At 49.8% G+C, this 18296-nt stretch overlaps 1 protein-coding gene across 2 annotated transcripts in view; it reads left to right on the forward strand.

The window, feature by feature from the left end:
* Positions 1 to 12453, forward strand: part of CHD6 (chromodomain helicase DNA binding protein 6) — a 161523-nt gene extending 149070 nt beyond the window's left edge. The window contains exons 34-37 of one of the 2 annotated variants that reach the window (XM_040981460.1): positions 593 to 1045; positions 1604 to 1795; positions 2739 to 2858; positions 9297 to 12453. In XM_040981460.1, the coding sequence (XP_040837394.1) occupies positions 593 to 1045; positions 1604 to 1795; positions 2739 to 2858; positions 9297 to 10193 (1662 nt within the window). In that variant the 3' untranslated portion in view covers positions 10194 to 12453. The remainder of the gene's footprint in view (positions 1 to 592; positions 1046 to 1603; positions 1796 to 2738; positions 2859 to 9296) is intronic. The other variant, XM_040981461.1, reaches the window with a different exon arrangement.
* The last annotated feature ends 5843 nt before the right edge of the window (positions 12454 to 18296 follow it).

Consider the following 18296-nt stretch of genomic DNA (forward strand, 5'->3'; position numbering starts at 1 on the left):
TGCACAGATCTCAATTTTATTTTTGCACCTAAATAAACCTATCTTTTAGTTTTTCCAGTTTTAAATCCCCATGTGAGGAAAGAGGCATGGGAGGATTCGGTAGTCAACCCGTGCTGGGCAGCTGACGGAAGTTAGGAAATCGAGGCAGAAGTGGACATTTCTGTATAAGCTGACGAGAGAAGTTATGACTGGCTTGAGTGCTTGTTGAAGTCCACTGAGGTTCTTGGCAAGTTGCTGATTGAGATTTACTGGTGTGGAGTGTGGCCTGGTTATTGGGATTTTTCTTTCAAACTTCTGAGATATATAGCTGGGCTCATAAATCCAGGAGTTCATAAACTTGGCAGTGTTAGTGGCGTCTGGAAACTTGTTTTAAAAAGAAATGCAGGTTATCAGGCTCTATTTCAGGTCCACAAAAATAGAATCTGCATCTTAACAAGCCATCCAGGTGACTGGGACTCAAGATTTGAGAAGAGTAGAACTTCTGAGAAGATGATTGGCAATACTAGAAAGCCTAAGGACATCAGGCAGTAGGAAGCACCACCTTCAGCCACTGAAGGGCCTTCAACCTCTCTTGCCATGTATGTGTTCACAGGAGAGCTTCTTGGCTCCGGTCTTCGCCAAGGACGAACACAAGCACAGGCGTCCCTACGAGTTTGAAGTGGACAGAGATGCCAAGGCCCGGGGCCTGGATCCGTTCTCTGTCGCCCACAGGCACCCCCCCGTTGTCCTCAATGGCTGGCATGGGGAGTCGGCGATAGACCTCTCCTGCTCGTCAGAGGGATCCCCAGGAGCCACATCTCCCTTCCCGGCAAGTGCCAGCACCCCTAAGATTGGGGCTATTGGTTCACTTCAGGGAGCCCTTGGCATGGACTTGTCTGGGATTCTGCAAGCTGGCCTGATCCACCCCGTGACTGGACAGATTGTCAATGGAAGCCTCAGAAGAGATGACGCTGCCTCGAGGAGGCGGAGGGGCAGGCGGAAACATGCTGAAGGAGGAATGGACCTCATCTTCCTGAAGGAGCAGACGCTGCAGGCAGGGATCTTGGTTGGTATTTGGAGCCATTAAATAAAACCCTCCTCAGTAAGAAACACTTCTTCTCAGGCACAACATCTTTCTGGTATCTGGGCATTTTATCTATACCTCCATTCTGTTGCTTGTTTTCTCTTATACCCTTCTTCCACACTTTCTGAAAATAGCCAGGTGCCAGGTACTGAGCTGTGCCTGGTGGGTAGCTTGCGTGTAGTCTGAAGAAACAAACCAGCAGGCCATGCCTTTCCAAGGTAGAAACAACCAGAATCCTCCGGAGTTCCAGAGGGCCACCGGTGACTGGGAACAAGGCAGAGAGAGGAGTGCTGAGGGCGAGCACCCAGCGGGTCAGTAGTGTGTGGTTCTTTTTTTTTTTTTTTTTAAGATTTAATTATTTTTATTGGGAAAGGAGATATATAGAGAGGAGGAAGATCTGATGCAAACATCCCGAGTGATAGTAGTGTGAAAATAGACGGAAGGGTTCCCAGACACTTTTTATTTTCCTCTTGGGAACCAATTTCTTTCCTTTCATGATTAACCACATATACTGATTTTTTTTCCTTCTTCTTCATCCAGGAAGTTCATGAAGACTCAGGGCCGGCTGCCCAGAGCACCGCACATCCTGAAGGGCCAGGACCCGCTGCCTCGGCGCCTGAGCCAGCCACAGCGACCAACAGCCAGGCCGAGAAGGCCATTCCCAGCAGGAGCCTGCTGGATTGGCTGAGGCAGCAGGCAGACTACTCCTTGGAGGCTTCTGGCTTTGGGGCAGTAAGTGTGGGGCCACCTGAGTGTGCCGGTAACCTCCAGCAGACTTGGGGCCGTTGTTAATAAGCATGCCGAGGGAAGCCAGAGGCTGGGAGCTGTCGGGGAGAAGTTTGTTGTTGAGTGACAGCACCATTTTTAAAGTATGCTGCTGCTGTTGCTCAAGTTTTGATTTAGGGCTAAATTCGTTAGTAACAAAAATGACAGCTCATGTCAGAATAGAGATACCAAGTAGATATGCAAAGCCTTCAGAGGCCAGAATTTGCCTCTCATCCCCACTTCCCAAATCTCCATGAGCCTAATGTCATGAGCCCACAGAGAAATGTGTAAGGTGTGCAAGCCCTGCCTCTTGATGGAAATCTTCCTCTTTTCAAGATAAAGTACTAACTACTTGAGGGAGGGCATCTGTTTGCAGTTACTGCTTTGGGACGTCTCTGGCGAATCATCTTACTGCCTTTATGCTAAGTTCTTTATGCTAAGAACATTTGTTAGGAAAAGGCTCCTGGGTGACTGATGTCTTAGTTTCCGTTTTCTCATTTGTTTGTCTACCCTGCCGCTGTCTTTGTCCTGGATACATCTCACTAATAAGACACACGGGTAGAGTGCCCAAACAAGAATAGGGTCGCAGATGCCCCCTCCGAAGGCAGACGCAAGACACCATGCAGGCAGCCGTGGGGACAACCCCAGAGCATCACTGAGCAGGCTGGGGATTGACCAGGGCCCGTCGGCTCCGTGGTTTTGGCCAGGCTAGCATCCCACACACACCGTTTCCACCTTGCTCCAGGCTTGCTGGTGCTTCAAGGAGAACGCGTAACTGAGTGCCGGGAAGGGACCAGGTCGTGTGTAGAAGGCAGTGCAGGAGAGAGCAGCAGGACCAGCTCACTGGCGCTGCCTTCGGCAGAACCCGTGCAGGAATGTTTCGTGATGTCGGTCTCCATTTGCCTCCTAGAACTTTTCAGACAAACCAAAGCAAAGGAGGCCTCGCTGTAAAGAACCTGCAACAGTAGACGGCAGCTCTCTGAGCAGGGAAGAGAGGGGTTCTGCTGTCCCCACCGACCCAGGACTGAGGGTAAGGAAGAGAGATGAGTGTGGGGCCCAGGGGGTGGGGCCAGCCCGGCCACGCTCGCACATGCGCACGCGCGCGCACACGCGCGCACACACGAAAGAAAGCCCCAGCTGGGAAGTGGGAGGATGGGTGACAGTTTTCAAGAGGAAAAGAAGCTGGTACAGGAAGTTGATAAATAGTGATAAGTGGTACTCGAGCATTTTTGAGCGACAGAATGACTTTGCATGTTCGTTTGTTTTCAACCTTCAAGTCTCCAAAACTGTTAAGCCACTCCCAAAACTCAAACTTTTTTTTTTCCTATGCACAGTTACCAGAAAACAGAAACCCTAACCCTCAAGGGCAGTCTGTTTCCAGTGTTTATTAGCAAACTTCACTGTTGGAAATTTCTATCTTCTAATCTGAGCTTTTCTGGCTACCTTTTAAGACATTTCTTCTTAGTCCCTCTTCCCTAGCAATGAAAAACAGCTGACTCCTAGCACTGCCATTTTCTTATTATAGAATCATGAGACTGGAAGGAACTTCAAAGCCATCTGCAGAATGCTTGCTGTGTAACGAATCCGAGTTAATTATAGTTTACAGATGAGTACAAGTTTGGAAACTCATGGCCTGTAGGGGGCAGTAGTAACCTTTGAACTTGAACACTTGGCCTGATTATATGCTTTCAGCCCAGATAGGGACATTGGCTCCTCCCAAGCTGTGTCCTAAGCTCATGTGGTCCTGAGCGTCTCCTTTGGACAGCTACATCTTTGCTTGAGGATAAGTTTCCTTCTTAGTGGGACTACCCCAGTGTGATTTCTCGTGAGCTTCAGTGGACAAACCCTGGTCATCGCCTCCTGGCGCAGAAAGTAGCTGCTATCCAGTGGTCAAGACTTGCTTATGCTACTCAAACTAATTCAGCATCCATTTCTTCTTTCTCAACCTTCTTGTGTCTTAGAATGTATTAAGGGCCTCAGGAAAGTTGTCAAGAGAAGACCTCTGATTGCCTTGTTATAACCGCCGATTCTTGGTGCTAAGAGACACGTGCAAAAACCAGCCTGGTCCCATCTCTACATCCCCACCCCCACCTCCAGCTCCCACCTTGGTTTCTCATTTCCTTGTAGATACCTGACAATTTTCCTTATGTTCCCTGGAAATTGATGTTCATCCTTCCCCTGCAGGCAATGACTCTCTTGCCAGAAAACCAATTTCCAAGCTCTTCTTGCAAGCCAGCGTCTTCCCAGAGATGCATTTCCCTCCTTTGTTGAATAAACACACTCCTTGCCTTGGAGGCCGGTTCTCTGCACCTGGTCCCCAGGCCTTCTCACCACTCCAGGCTGCTCTCCCTGGTCCCCACCACGCCGCTAGGACATGAGCGCCGGATGGCTGTTCTGCTCTCCTTCTTTCCCAGGAAGACTGTTAGACTGGGAGGCTTATAAACAACATAAAATGTATCACTCACAGTTTGGAGACAGGAAGTCCAAGAAGAAGGTGCCTGAGAGCCTGCTTTTCCTTGCAGCCATCTTGCTGCGTGCTCATGTGTCAGGGGATGCAAACGAACTCTCTGGGACTCCTGTGAGGGCGCTGGCCTCATGTAGGAAGCACCTACTCGGCGCCTAAAGGCCCCAGCTCGGGGCAAGATTTCAGTAAAAGTCTGAGGGGCACAGACATTCCTGTACCAGGAACCTATTAATGTCTTCTAGAAATAAATAAAAATCCCACGGCAAGCTCCTTCTTTCTCTAGTCCACACAGCCCTTCTGCTTGGTGTCTGTGGTATGGCTGAGCAAGATTCCTAAGACTTGGCACAATACACTCTGTGCCTAAGGCTGTGGGGTTCAGCAGTGCAGTGCCTTGGGGGCAGGGAGCATTGCTCACTGTGTACCTGTGAGTCAACCATGTGTCTGTTTTATATATAAATTGTTTTGGGTTTTCCTTTTTTTTCCGAGCCATTGGATCGAAGTTGAAAACATGACACATTACTCCTAAATACTTCTGCATGTGTCCTTTAAGTGCCTTTTCTCATGTAATTATATCTGTTATGACAACTATTGATGGTATCTAATGTCTAGTCTGTGTTCAGATGTTACTAGTTGCCCTGAGACTGCTTTAAAAACATACATGTTTCTTAGTATATATATATTCTTATATATATATGTATATATTTCTTTTTTTTTTTAATTCAGAAGACAGATTTACAGAGAGATGGAGGGGTAGAGAGATCTTCATGTGCTGGTTCATTTCCCAGATGGCTGCAGTGACCGGATCTGAGCCAATCTGAAGCCAGGAGCCAAGAGTTTCCTTTTTGTCTCCCACATGAATGCAAGGGCTCAAGAACTTGGGCCATCCTTGGCTGCCTTCCCTCATTATAAGCAGGGAGCTAAAGTGGAAGTAGAGCAGCCGGGGCACAAACCAGTGCCCATATTGGATGCCAATGCCACAGGTAGAGGTTTGGCCAGCTCCAGCACTGCACCCAGTGCCCTGAGACTGTTTTATGGTGTCAACTTTCTGTTGTATTTTGTCCTGGCTGTGAGGTTTGTAAATAAGAGGAAATATATTGCATTTGGCAGTGAGGTCTCATGTCACTCCAGAACATTTGTTGGATGAACCTGTCAGGCTTCCTGGGAGGAATAAGGAAACTCTGTCCACCCAGGATTCCGGAGTTGGAATGTCTGCCCCCATGCCCCGATGTGCCAGTGAGGCTGCCTTGCTAGAGAAGCAGAGGTGCCACCAGTGTTGCTGGAACAGACTGCGCTTTCCTTGTTCTCTGTGTCCTCTCCCCAGGCCTCCCCTGCAAGAGGAAGCCAGTTTGCTCCCAGGGTATAATTACCAGGAAGGAGAACTGCCAAAGCCTAATTTGGCCGCTGTGTGTGGTCGCCAAGCTGCTAGGAGGGGCACCTGCGTGGGGTGGGCAGCGACTGGGTGGTGGGAGCGTCTCACCACAGGAAGTGGTGGACGCCAGGCGTCCTCTGCCAGCCCTCCCCTTTGCTTCACAGTAAGTGAAAGCTGTTCGTTCCCCCAAGGACTTTGTTGCTGCTGCTGTCCACATGTGACAGCAGATCAGCCTGTTCCTGCATAGCCAGCTCTCTTTTCCAAAAGGGCCCAGCATTGTCCACATCCATGGATCTCTGCAAGGGCAAGGAGGCCACAAGTCCTGCAGGGTGTAAGCTGGTCCTGAGTTGTCTAGTCCCAGAGAACCTAGTGAAGAACTCAAGGAAATGTTGTAAAAGCTCTGATTAATAGCAGATTGTATGCAAATACAGTGGAGCTGGGATGGGTGTTCTGCATAGTGGTCAGTACTGCAGCACTGAATATCCGGCTCCACTCCTGGCTCCAGCTTCCTGCTGATGCAGACACTGGGAGGTGGTTGGCCCCCTGTCCTCCACTTGGTAGACCTGGATTGAGTTTCTGGCTTTTACTGTCAGCTTGGCCAGCCTCTTGGTCACTGCAGGCATTTGGAGAGTAAACCAGTGGATGAGAGTTCTCTTTCTCTGCTTATATCTTTGTCCCTATAGCAGATAAGTAATTTTAAAAAGATGGAGGCATTGCTTATCAATGCAACAAAAAGACATTCAGTTCAGCACACCTCTTCCATTAGAGAGGGGAGAGAATTCGGAGGGAATATTCATGGGTATAAATACAGACATCACCTGGCATCTTTCCCTGGCCCATTTTGGACCGATGAGCAGTGCCACCTATACCCGACACTGCCTGGTGCAGGCGGAGCTCAAGACAGACTAGTGAAAGATTGTCCTTGTACCTGGACCTGATCCAGCAGACTCTGTGTGTGTCTGTTGAAGCTCACCAGCCAGGAATTCCTGCCCTGAGATTGCCCCCAGAGCCAGAGCAGGCAGCTGCCTGGCACACTCCAAGACAGAGCTGTCTACACATCACAGGTGTTTGGTCACGCCGGAAATGGAGGGATATGGGCTTTTAGTATGTGGGAGAAGCCTTGGGTTGCATGCAAAGGGGTCTGGATTCTATCCTTCTCTGCCTCTGACCAGCTGTGTCCTTAGGTAAAACCCTGTCCCCTTTGTGACCATTGCAGGGGCTGAATCCAGTCCTTGGCTGTACTAAAGCAAGGTTTTTAGGAAGAATTTTCTCCCTAGATAAAGTTGCCATTGTAAAGTCTTTTTGTCCTCACAGAGCTGTGCTTTTTTTTTTTTTTTTTTAATTGTTCTTGGAAATTGAAGAACCTTCAGAAATAACTTGGGCACATTCAGATAGGTATATTTTCACATGACTGTGGGTCTGCAAATTCTCCACAAAGTGGGTGATGGTGCCCACTTCTAGGACTGATGTGATGGGCAGTGGAGATGGTGCCGACAGAGCCCTTCTTGTGCGCCTGACATGGGGTGAATGCTTCTTGACTGGTGGCTGGCCTTTCTCCTGCTGCTCTTGCTGTGCCACCATTGTCTCATGACCGCTGCCCCTAGCCAGTCTCCCTCACCACTGAGCATCCTTGCAACTCCCTGAGAACCCAGACCCAAGGTCACCAACTGCCTCTCCCACAAAAGTCTGTTGAGTTTCACAAGTACCTCACTTATTTTAATAGTCATGCAAGAAAGAGGCAGTTGAAAGAAATGACAGAGCTACCGAGAATTACAGTTCAGAAGGAAGCCCCCGGGAAGAAGTAACTGCTTTCTTAACTGCTGTCAGACCTGGTCCAGGGGGCCAGTCTCGGCTGTCGGCTGTCCTCGATTTCCCTGACTTCCTTATTTGCGTCCTCTGGTACTTCAGCCCCGATCAGGGCTGTCTGGCCCTTAGGAGGCCTGCCTCTGCTGAGGAGTACAGCCAAGCACAGCCTGTGGGTCTCAGTGGTTTGGGTCCTCGCTGCTTCTTGTCACATTCCCACTGCCCTCTCGCTGGACTCTGGCAGGGAGGGAAGGCAGCAGGCACTGCCGATGGAGACGTTGGGCTCCTCCAGTCCTGGCAGACAAGCAGCCTTCCGCTTGAACTGCTCTGCAGGCCCCGTGCAAGCCTCGAAGGTGAGCTGTGTTTCTAAACCCGTCAAGACAGGTGGCAAGTTAACACCGACTTTGTAACATGAACCCTAAGAAGGTGATTCCTTCCCTTCAGCAAGGCTGGGAAGGCTAGCGGACTTCTGAGGCACAGGCAGGGAGGACTTGGTCTTTATTCTTTTCTGCTTAAAAAAAGAAAGAAAGGAAGGAAGAACTTAGACTGCTGACAGTGTGAGTGTAACTCAGCTCAGCTTTTTCAACCCTCCAGACATTCATGACTTGATAAACCAACAGCCATGGAGAAGGAGGGTCAGTGGAGAGGGAAGGGGGTACAAAGTGAGCCAGAGGCAAGGACTCACATGTACCATGAAAGGAACTGCTCCCTTCCTGTGGAGAAAGCATTTATTTCTTTGTATGGGATCGTAGGTGTTGCCTTTGATACTAATCAAGCTACTTTGTAATTGCAATGGTTCCACGGTCCCTCAGCAGCCAGACTGTGTGCACCGCAGGGCCTATGTTCTCCGCCCAGTCCTCATGGCCCCACAGAGCTGCTGAAGCTCATCCTTAGAGAAGGAGACGCAGCCGCAGCCTACGCTGTCCTCACTGCCTCCCGCTCATTGCTACCAGTAAACAACCTGCTCTCCTCCATGATTCTGAGTGGCTTAACCCTCCTGGCACACCACGGGGAAGAATCCAAAGATATAGTGCCAGATGTCCCCGGGGGCAGGCACAGAGGAAGACCCGGGCTCGGTCGCAGCCCCCTGAGGCCCATGCAAACAGAAGTGCCTGCCTGTGGAGCTCCTTGCTAACTCAGGAAGTTGGAAAGTAAACTTCCCAGCAGGAACAATTGATGGTCTTCCATAAGGGAAACCAGAACCTCACTCACATGGATGGCATGTCCCTAGCATGTTCAGCGATTCCTCCATTGCTGCAAGAAACAGGTACCTCCCCCTCTTTGTGTGGAGGGGATCGGGACAGATGCTGCTTCCTGTGGGAGCAGTCACGTGTGACTGTGTGAAAGTGAGTTTGCAAGACAGCCATCCATGTCCTTCTCTCATAGCTGGGCTTGCACCACCAGGATTTAAACTGAGCTCTGCCCAGCCACGAAGCTCCAGCTTACGGGCTCTGCTCTGCTGCTTTAGCGAAAAACCTTGGCACGTCACAAGGAGACCAGTTGTTGGGCTTTGGGGCAGATCACAGCTGTAACAGTCATACCTCGATGTGTCAGTCCACAGCTCCCAGCTCTGCCAGTGACATGGACACCTGCTAGCCAGGGAGTGTGTGGAAGCACTGCATGGCAGCAGTGGGCACCCAGGCTGTCCTCACACGGACAGAAGCTCTCAGCCTGTGAGAAAGAACCCCTTCAGGTCAAGTTAGGCCAGCGAAGTGCAAAGCTGGGCCAGCACTTGGGATAGGCCAGCTCAGTGCAGACCCCCTGTCCTCCCCCAGCTGACCACTTGCCATCCGGTGACCTTCAGCATCTTGTGTTTCTTTGTCCTTTTTCAGGGGTTTCTCCCAGAAAACAAGTTCAATCACACCCTGGCTGAGCCTGTTCTTCGGGATGTGGGCCCCCGCAGGAGGGGGAGGCGGCCCCGCGGCGAGCTCCTGAAGGCTCCAGCCATCGTAGCGGACTCTGCCTCTGGAATGGGGCCACTGTTCATGAACGGGCTAATTGCAGGGATGGACCTGGTGGGCCTGCAGAATGTACGAAACGTGCCAGGCATCCCCCTCACTGGGCTCGTGGGGTTCCCAGCCGGCTTTGCCACCATGCCCACAGGCGAAGAAGTCAAAAGCACCCTGAGCATGCTGCCCATGATGCTGCCCGGCATGGCCACCGTGCCCCAGATGTTCGGTGTGGGGGGCCTCCTCAATGCACCCATGGCAACTCCCTGTGCGTCTCCTGCCCCAGCATCTCTGTCAAGCACAACGAACAGTGGTACGGCAGCTCCAGAAAAGACTGTGGAGGACAAGCCAAGCAGCCACGACATGAAAACAGACACCTTAGCTGAAGACAAGCCTGCTCCTAGTCCATTTTCTGACCAGTCAGAACCCGCAATAACTACCAGTAGTCCTGTGGCTTTTAACCCGTTTCTCATCCCGGGAGTCTCTCCTGGACTCATTTACCCATCCATGTTCCTGTCCCCTGGCATGGGCATGGCTCTGCCGGCCATGCAGCAAGCCAGACACACAGAAGCAGGGGCTCTGGAGAGCCAGAAGCGGAAGAAGAAGAAAACGAAGGCGGACAGCATGAACCCCAACCCAGACCCTGCTGCCGGGGCTGAGCGGGAGCCAGGCAGTGAGCAGAACTGCCCCGAGTCCAGTGCCCCTCTGCCCCCGGAGAGGGAACACGTGACACAGGCTGGGGGAGGGGGGCTCAAAGATTCCAACGACGACACCAATTAGAACTTTTTTCATTTCAGAAATTATTGTGACTTGTAAGTTTCTTATCCCATAAAGGTTTGTTACTTCCCTCACTTCACGGTCATTAAGAACCTGTGTTTCCATAAGTAATATTGCCTACCTAACTTCCCGTCAGAGGACTATGATAACAGATGTTGATAGTCGCAGGGTCTTGCCACTTTGTTAGCTGTCTTAGTCTCGGAGGCACAGAATTTTCATTCTGTTATCCAGTCGTTCATTCCAGCAGTCGTAGTTACTAAGTCACCACAGTACCTGGGGACGCGCCCTTACCCCTCCTTCCAAGGCTCCCACTCACACGGGCAGGAAAATGGCGAGAGGAAGCTGCGAGGGACTGAAGGACTGGAGACGAGGACAGTGGAGCTCCTTCACCCGGGAGTCAGGCCGAGCAGAAAGAATGTTACCGGGAACCAAAAAGCACAGGAAAAGGACACGCTGGTGTGTACTTTTGAGTTCAGATAATTTCCCTATTTTATCATGATTGCTAAGTGAGTAGAATAGACAGAAGTATATAACTAATGGTTAAAAAATGCATATTATATTGATTTCTTTATAAGAAACGAAAAATGTTACCTGTAGTAATATCATTTTCCCCTTCGTGGTTTGTCAGACACCTGCAGCAAGAAGAAATAGCAAGTGACTAGGCATTACTTTGTATTTGACATAGATAAGAATGCTCCCTCTCCCTGGCTAAAAGAGGCCTCCGGAAGTGTCACACTCACACGTGACAGCCCTGCTGAGGCTGTGACTGCCTCATGGCCACACCCCTGGCACTCTGCTCCCCCCACCTCCTGAGAATTCTAGCTTCTAATTGGCCACTGTGTTTAAAGAACACAGAAGCCTATTGAATTTCTTATTTTATGCTTTGCTTCACCAAGAAGAAGGCTCTTTTTGGAGCCCGTGAGAAAACAGCCACTCACGTTTCCACACTTACTAGGTCCTTCCATCAAGGTTAGTTGAGGTTGTCCGAGTATCTGCACTACCTTGTAGAGCGCAACTGTGAAAAGGTGGGAGATCTTCCTTTGTCGCCCTCTCCCCTGCTATTTCTTCCACATCGCCACTTAGCCAAGGCTGTGCTGCGCCAGCATGCTCTCCTCTGCTTCCGCAGCTTCCCAGAGGGCAGGCAGAGAACCTGCCTGTGCAGCACTGCCCTCTTCTCTTTGGCCTTTGCATGCCTTCGGAATGGTTCACACTCGGATTGAGCTGGAAGGGTCAGCGTTCCGAGGACACAGGGCCATCGGAAAGGTTGCGAGTGTTACTAGTACCAATTTCACTTTGTGTTGTCACAATTTCCTGTGTTTTTTTTTCTTTCTTTTTTTACTTTTTCTGTTACAATTTTGCTAATTTATCAGAAGGTCCAAAAGTTTGACATAACTATTTCAGTTTGCATTATTTATTTATGATGCTTTTGTCATTGTCTTTTATACGTTTGGAATTATAAATTATGTAAATGTTTAGATGAGCATCTTGAAAGAAGTCTGTTAAATTGTGATGAAAAAAAAAAATCAGACATTTTCAATAAGTGAAGTCCCATGTTTTAGAATCCGAGATACAAGCCAGAAATTCTGTACCTGATTGTGTAAGAAGAAATAACCAGATAACTGAACAGATCCTATTTAATGACATCTTTGTAGAATAGATGGTCTGTAATGCTGACGACAGATTTCCTAGAAATGCTGCTCTCTATTTAACTAACATTGTGTTCAGTTTTGCCTCCAGTGGAAGCAGAAATGGTTTTTTCAGCTGTTAAATCCTAAAAAAAAAAAAAAAACAAAAAAACAAAAAATATATATAATTTATTTATGTAAAAAAAAATCACTCAATCAATATATTTTTGAACCTTTTAAGTACTAATTTTCTTTTTATCAAGTAGGAAAAAAAAAAGTGTATTTGCCCTAAATCCTTAAAATACAAATGCTATAAAAAATCCTGTATCTTGAAAGCCTTACTGCAAATGCGTATCATAGACATCCAGCAGAGTCCGGTCCTCTCTGTTGTCACTGTGTTGTTGTTCTGTATGGAAACGCTGCTTTCCCCCCAGGTTCCACTTACAGCCTCCAGTAGGTCACAGGGTTCAATGTGGATCTGACTTAAAAACCCACCAGCATGTGCAATCCCTCGTTCTGTCTTCTCAAACCTGTATGTTATCTCTCTGGGTGTTCAGGCTTCTGTTTGACTGCTGTTGTGACCCTGTTTGCAAACAAATGAAAATGACACTCTGTGGATTATTTTCTCTGTAAGGCATTAAGTGCTTCTTATGTTTGACATTTCCAAAAGCAAAAGCCAAATTTAAACTCTTCTTCCGCAAACTTGAGCCTTTTCATCTAATTCCATGCCACTCACAGCCATAGTTTCCCTTGATCATTTCTTCACCCCTCTCCATGTCTTTACATAATAAATTGTCTGTGGTCTTGATCCTGGATTTGGACGGGGGGGGGGTGGGGAGGGAAGCTAAGTCAATTCTTGTATGGGAGGAATTCAGTAGTCCTGGATGTCTGCTGCTGCCTGGGTGTTTTGTGACACATCGTTAGCATGCTAGGAGTCCACCGGCTTCCCTAGGCCCCTGATTGGTGCTGGGCACCCTCTGGAAGCCTTTTGAATGTTTGTGCATGAGGGCTGACCTCAGCCATCCCCTGACCCTTCCATAACTCCTGGTTACATAAACATACGTCAGAAGGATGTCAGCCACGTGGCATCCCATTCCCCACCCAAGATTCAGGGCCTGAATTCTTAGGCCGATGCCACCAGTGTGAGCCACCTCCCTAGGCCCCACACCAGAAATCCCGCTTCAGCCACACACCTGGGATTCCTAGGGAAGCTAGACGGGCCTGTAACAGGAACACACCCACACTGGTGGCTGAGGCACTCTTGGCTTGTTGAGAACTCTGTGGTTCTTAGCTTTGGGAACCATGGCTCCCCATGCTGGAAGTTCTGTGTTGGAAGCCAGTGAGACTGCCAGAAAGGTGTTACAGGCCTGTTAAGGGGGGGTAGGATGCCTTGTGGGATCCCTCCTAAGCACCAGCAGATGGGTGTGAGAATGGCCTAACACTGACAGATGCAGTGGGACGTTGCAGCCAGGCCTTGGAGTCTGCTACTAGTTTTCAAATATGAATGTGTTACTACCAGCCCTGAAGACAAGGCTCAGCCCCCACCTTCCTACACAGAGTAATAGCTCATGCAGGATAAAGAACATAGTAGTCTTGGTTTTATTCTTTACCTCAAACCCAGTCCTGGTTAATAGCAGTTTCTTGTATGAGGGCGGTAGAGTACACTTGGCCCAGGATACCGGACATACCATGCTTTGTGTGTTTGCCGTAAGTGACCTCACTTGTCCTCCCAGCATCTTGGGAGTTGGGCCAGAGGGGTGCTGGCATCTGATCTGCCTGTTGAAAGCCCAGCTGAGAAGCTGCCAGTGCTGTTTCCTCAATCCTGAAGGACAGAGCTGGGGCCAGACCCCACGGTCCACCCACAAGCCAGAGGAGACTGTACCCCAATCATAGCTTTTTGTGCTACCAGTCTTGGATATCTCCACCTCAGAGGCCAGAACTGCTTTAAATTCTTTTTAAAAAAATGGCACTGGGAAAAATAGAACACTCAAATTTTAAGTGTCACACCCCTGGAAAACTATGCTTAATTCATTTACGCTGAATTCCTTTAGCTGGTTTCTTACAGGGGTGATTGTTCTCTAGCTTGCTCTGGAAACCACAGGATTCCTTGCTTGGGTCAGAAACAGGGCTTACCCAGCCCAAGACAAGGAGCTTGGTTCTAGGCTGCCCTGTGTTCTCTGCTTCTCCACATCGTAGGCCCTCGGGGTGCAGCCCAGCTGCCTGGCAACCCGCAGTGTGGCCACCCTCGTACTGCTAACCTGGCAAGGTGTCTACAAGAAAAGATGGCAAAGGGGGTGAATTGGGTGCTGGTTGCTCCCAGGAAGACACTCCATCAGATCAGGTTGGAAACGGAGACCAGGGACGGCTGTGACAAGTTGATGATGTCCACACAGCCCTGGTGTATCTTTGTTTCTGCTTAACCCTAGCCCAGGCCTTGGAGGACAAGAGAGGACTTAGAATTGAGGGGGAGAGGGTGAGGTTGGATAAAGCAGGTAACATGGACAGGGCTCCTATTGGAAGGGGGGTACCATGCCTTCACCTTCCCCGGGTCTGTGCTCATCTGTGAAGTGAGGGCAGTTACTGTTGCTGTCTGGAGTACTTTTAAAGGGAAGCTGGTTGCTCAGTGTCAGGTCCTTGTTCTGTCATGAATCATCTGCCTTTCTTCCTGTTTCTAAGCTCCACTAGAAAGATGAAGAAAGCAGGGGTAAGGAAGAGCTTGCTCCACGTCCCAAGGCAGGTTTGCAGTAGATCTCAGCTTGGATTCAAAAAAGCTTTCCAATCTGACTGCATCCCCAAGGCTTTGTACACACGTGCACCCCTTGGGCACACTGGAAAGGAGTTGACCCATGCTGAGGAGCAGGGAGGCTCTGGGGTTTGGAAGACCTCCCTTGGCATACTAATGCAAGATTTGGGAGGGGAGGCAGTGGACAGGAATATACCTGATTAAATTTGAATTTCAGGTTAAATTTTGTATAAATATTTGGTGTATATGTAAACAAAAAATTTTATTGTTCATCTATCTAGAACTCATTCAACCAGGCGTCCTGTGTTTCACCCCATCACCTTACTCAGTGGTAATAACACATGCTTACCAGGCATTTCCTTGGATGGGGTTTATTCCGAGTATCCCCTGGCCAGATTCCAAACCTCCACAATAACTGTGAGGCTTTCCCCTTATAGCCAAGGGCAGTGAAGCAATGAGGCCATTCCCACTGGTGAATGGCAAAGAAGGACTGTTTCAGAGCTACTCACAATAGGGCAACGATGTACATCTTCAATCTGAGATTTGGAGCAAACTGCCCCTCTGCAATTCAGCTTCCTAGAAGAGCACTAAGCATAAATGGTGAACAAGAGAAGGAGGGCTGTCCCCTGCACCACAGCCACCAGCCTCGAGGCCAACTGAACTGAGGCTTGGCCTAGGGAACACCCTTGGTGTGTATTTGAACTCTTCAGCCCTGGGGACCAACAGGGCACAAGAGGCTGTGTCCAGCCTTGGACAGTGACAAATAGAATGTCAGGGGACCTGGGTAGGAGGCAGCACATCTCCCCCACTGGTAGCCCATCTGACCTTCCTCTCAGCTGAGGTGCACTATACCCCATGTGCATTGTTTGGTTGGTAGCCACTCTGGGTCACAGTGCCACACACAAGCACATCTTAAAACAGGTTCTGCAGGTAAGGGACTGGTGTAGCTAGGTGGTCACTTACCCTCAGTGTTCCAGTAAATGAGTAGAACAGGGATGTAGACACGGGTCCTACTCCCACATCTAGTCCTTACTGGCCTGGCTTTGGCTGGCTCTGTGGACCGCAGACCCCACACTATTCCTCGAGTGGAATCAGCACACTACAGCTATGAGCCAAGAACACACTTGACATATACAAGTTATGCAAACACCAAAAGAATATTCATGAAGATTACACCAAGTCTCAGTGGCCATCAATAAGCTGTCATCAAAACTCAGATATACTCGTTCCCATCTGTATGGGCTGTGGCTGCTCTCATGTTAACAATCCCAATTGGCACAGAAACCGTATGACCTGCAGGCCTGAAATATTCACTACCTGGGCCTTTAGGGAAGAAAATTTCCCAACTGCTGCAGTAGTGCCATCAGTTTTTCTCACAGATTCAGTGTAAAAACAAAGTCATTCAAAATATTATTTTTGTATTAATTCAAGCATGCTTTTGTAGAAATCTGAGTCACCCCATAAAATTTAGGATTCACATCTACTTTTAACACAACACCAACCTTAAAGGAACACTGGACCCAGGCCAGGCCTCCAGGAGTCCAACTTCCAAAGCCCCAAGGCTTCATCCTTTCTATCTGAAGGGAAAACTAGAGCTGCCTTGTGCTCTTGGAGTCCTGCTTAGCAGCACAAAACAAGAGCAGGAGCAAGACAGGTTGGAAGGCCCTGGTGAGAGAGAGGAACCAGGAAGGGCAGGAGACCAGGAGGCAGCACAGGCCTCCATGTGACCAGGATTCAGGCAATGGCGAGGCCAGGCTGCATGGAGCTGAGTCTGAGTGAACCATCCACTGGTTCACTCTCCAGATAGCCACAGTGGCTTGTGCTGGGCCAAGCCAAAACCAGAAGTGAGGAGCCAGGAGCTCCTTCCTAGTCTCCCAGGGGGTGGCTGCTGCTTTTCTCTAGGCACATTAGCAGGGAGTTGGATCAAAAGTGGAGCAGCAAGGCGATGTTGGCAGTGCCACAGGCAGCAGACAACTTTAACCACTATGCCCCCAACACCAGCCCCTAAAGAACCTTGTCGTGAATTTGTGTTAGTCTTCTTGAGCTGCCATGATAAAACAGAGAGATGAAAGCAGTTGCCCGCCCCCCAGGGATCCAGAAGGCGGTTTGGTTCCCGGTGAGAACGCTCTGGCTGACCTGCAGGTGGCAGTCTTCTCCCTGGGTCCTTACACGCCCTCTCGGTGCATCAGTGTGGAGGGAGGAGTGAGCTGTTTCTTCTAGTGACACTAACCTCATCCGATCAGAATCCCCCACCTTTATGAGTTACTTTAATCACTTTTCTTGAGGCTCCACCCACAAGTGCAGTCACAAGAGGCGTTGGATGTACACTCAGAAGGTCAAGAAAATCCTGTCCAAAACACCATCCCCAGGGCTTACTACCACAGCACTGCGGGCATCTTCCCCTACCTGAACAGCTGTACTCAAAAGAGACTGAGAAACAGGTCTGTGCCTGTATGGGGAGAGCTGCATGGCTCATGGGCCCCTTTCTCCGCATACAGCACTTGGCAAGCTCACATGCCTGCCAAGCGAGGCAGGTGACATACACGACAGTCATCAGGTTTGAGGCAGTGGGAAGTAATGAGCACAATCGAAACACGGTCTTGGCCTGGGCAAAAGGGACAGGTGCCACCAACCATGCCAGCGGTCGTCATGCAGGCATTTGGGCTGGGTTGCCTGATTTTCAGTGGAGGGCTGAAGCCCAGATATTCATGTAAAATCCTCTGACTTTTGCATGTGTACAATTAGTTCGACTAACACACATACACACACACACAGAGGGCAGTTGAGCATCCATGGGTTGGATCTAACACACACAGCACAGGTTTGCTGCTTGAGTTAACAGCAGAGTGGTGGCCACTGATGGACTCCTCACAGAACCAGGAAGTGACTGTCCTGTCCCCCACTGGGGTGCCCAGATGGCATTTAAAAGTATTGCCAGGGAGGCTCAGGCATCCCAGCCTGTACCGTGCCCAGGTCAGCCTGCAACAGCTTTGCAGAAGTTCCATGATCCAAAGCGTCGTCAGCCCCCAGAACTCGGAGGTCCCTGCTGAGAGTGTGTGCAGGTTGTACCACTCACTCCAGGTGACCTGGGAGACTCACCCTTCTCTGTCCTCTGCACGTTTGGGCTCCATAGTCCTCGGGGACTTCTGAAGAGTGGGATCACCACAGCCTCCCCTGGACCCCTGAAAGCCCCTACAGATCTGAGCAGGGGGAAAACAAGCTTGGGGAGGGTCTGGGCCTCATGAGGCTGCAGAGGCAGTGGCTCAGTCTCACTGAGGTGTTAAGTCTGACCAACAAAGTTCCAGACACAGTAGACACCGCTCCCGCCCCCCAGTCACCCCATTCCCACTCCAGCTCTGACCCAGGCTTTTCCATTTACAGATCCCAGACTTTCCAGGCCAGCAACGAGCCAGAGGGCCAAGGTTTGGGTGAGTGCCTGGTAGGGGAGGGAGGAAGAGGGAGTCATAGGCCTAAGAAAATCTGCTAACCCCAGCCCCTGGAGACCCCTGGTATAAAGGACCCTCCTATCTTCCCTTATCAACTTTAGCCATCAAGGAGCAGAGCGAATGTGTACATAAGGGTGAAGGGCCCTTACCTCGCACATTCCTAATACTAGCCTGCATTTGACACAGAGTTGGAGGATGGTGGATAGGAGCAGGTATCCTTGCTGCCAAGCCCCCGAAGCCACTTCCTTTCCTCCCCCAGACAAGTTTGAGATCATTTGCTTCCATGGGGGAA

This window comes from Ochotona curzoniae, unplaced genomic scaffold (genome assembly GCF_017591425.1).
Source record: "Ochotona curzoniae isolate NIBS_2020 unplaced genomic scaffold, NIBS_Ocur_1.0 contig_3520, whole genome shotgun sequence".
Taxonomy (NCBI): Eukaryota; Metazoa; Chordata; class Mammalia; order Lagomorpha; family Ochotonidae; genus Ochotona; species Ochotona curzoniae.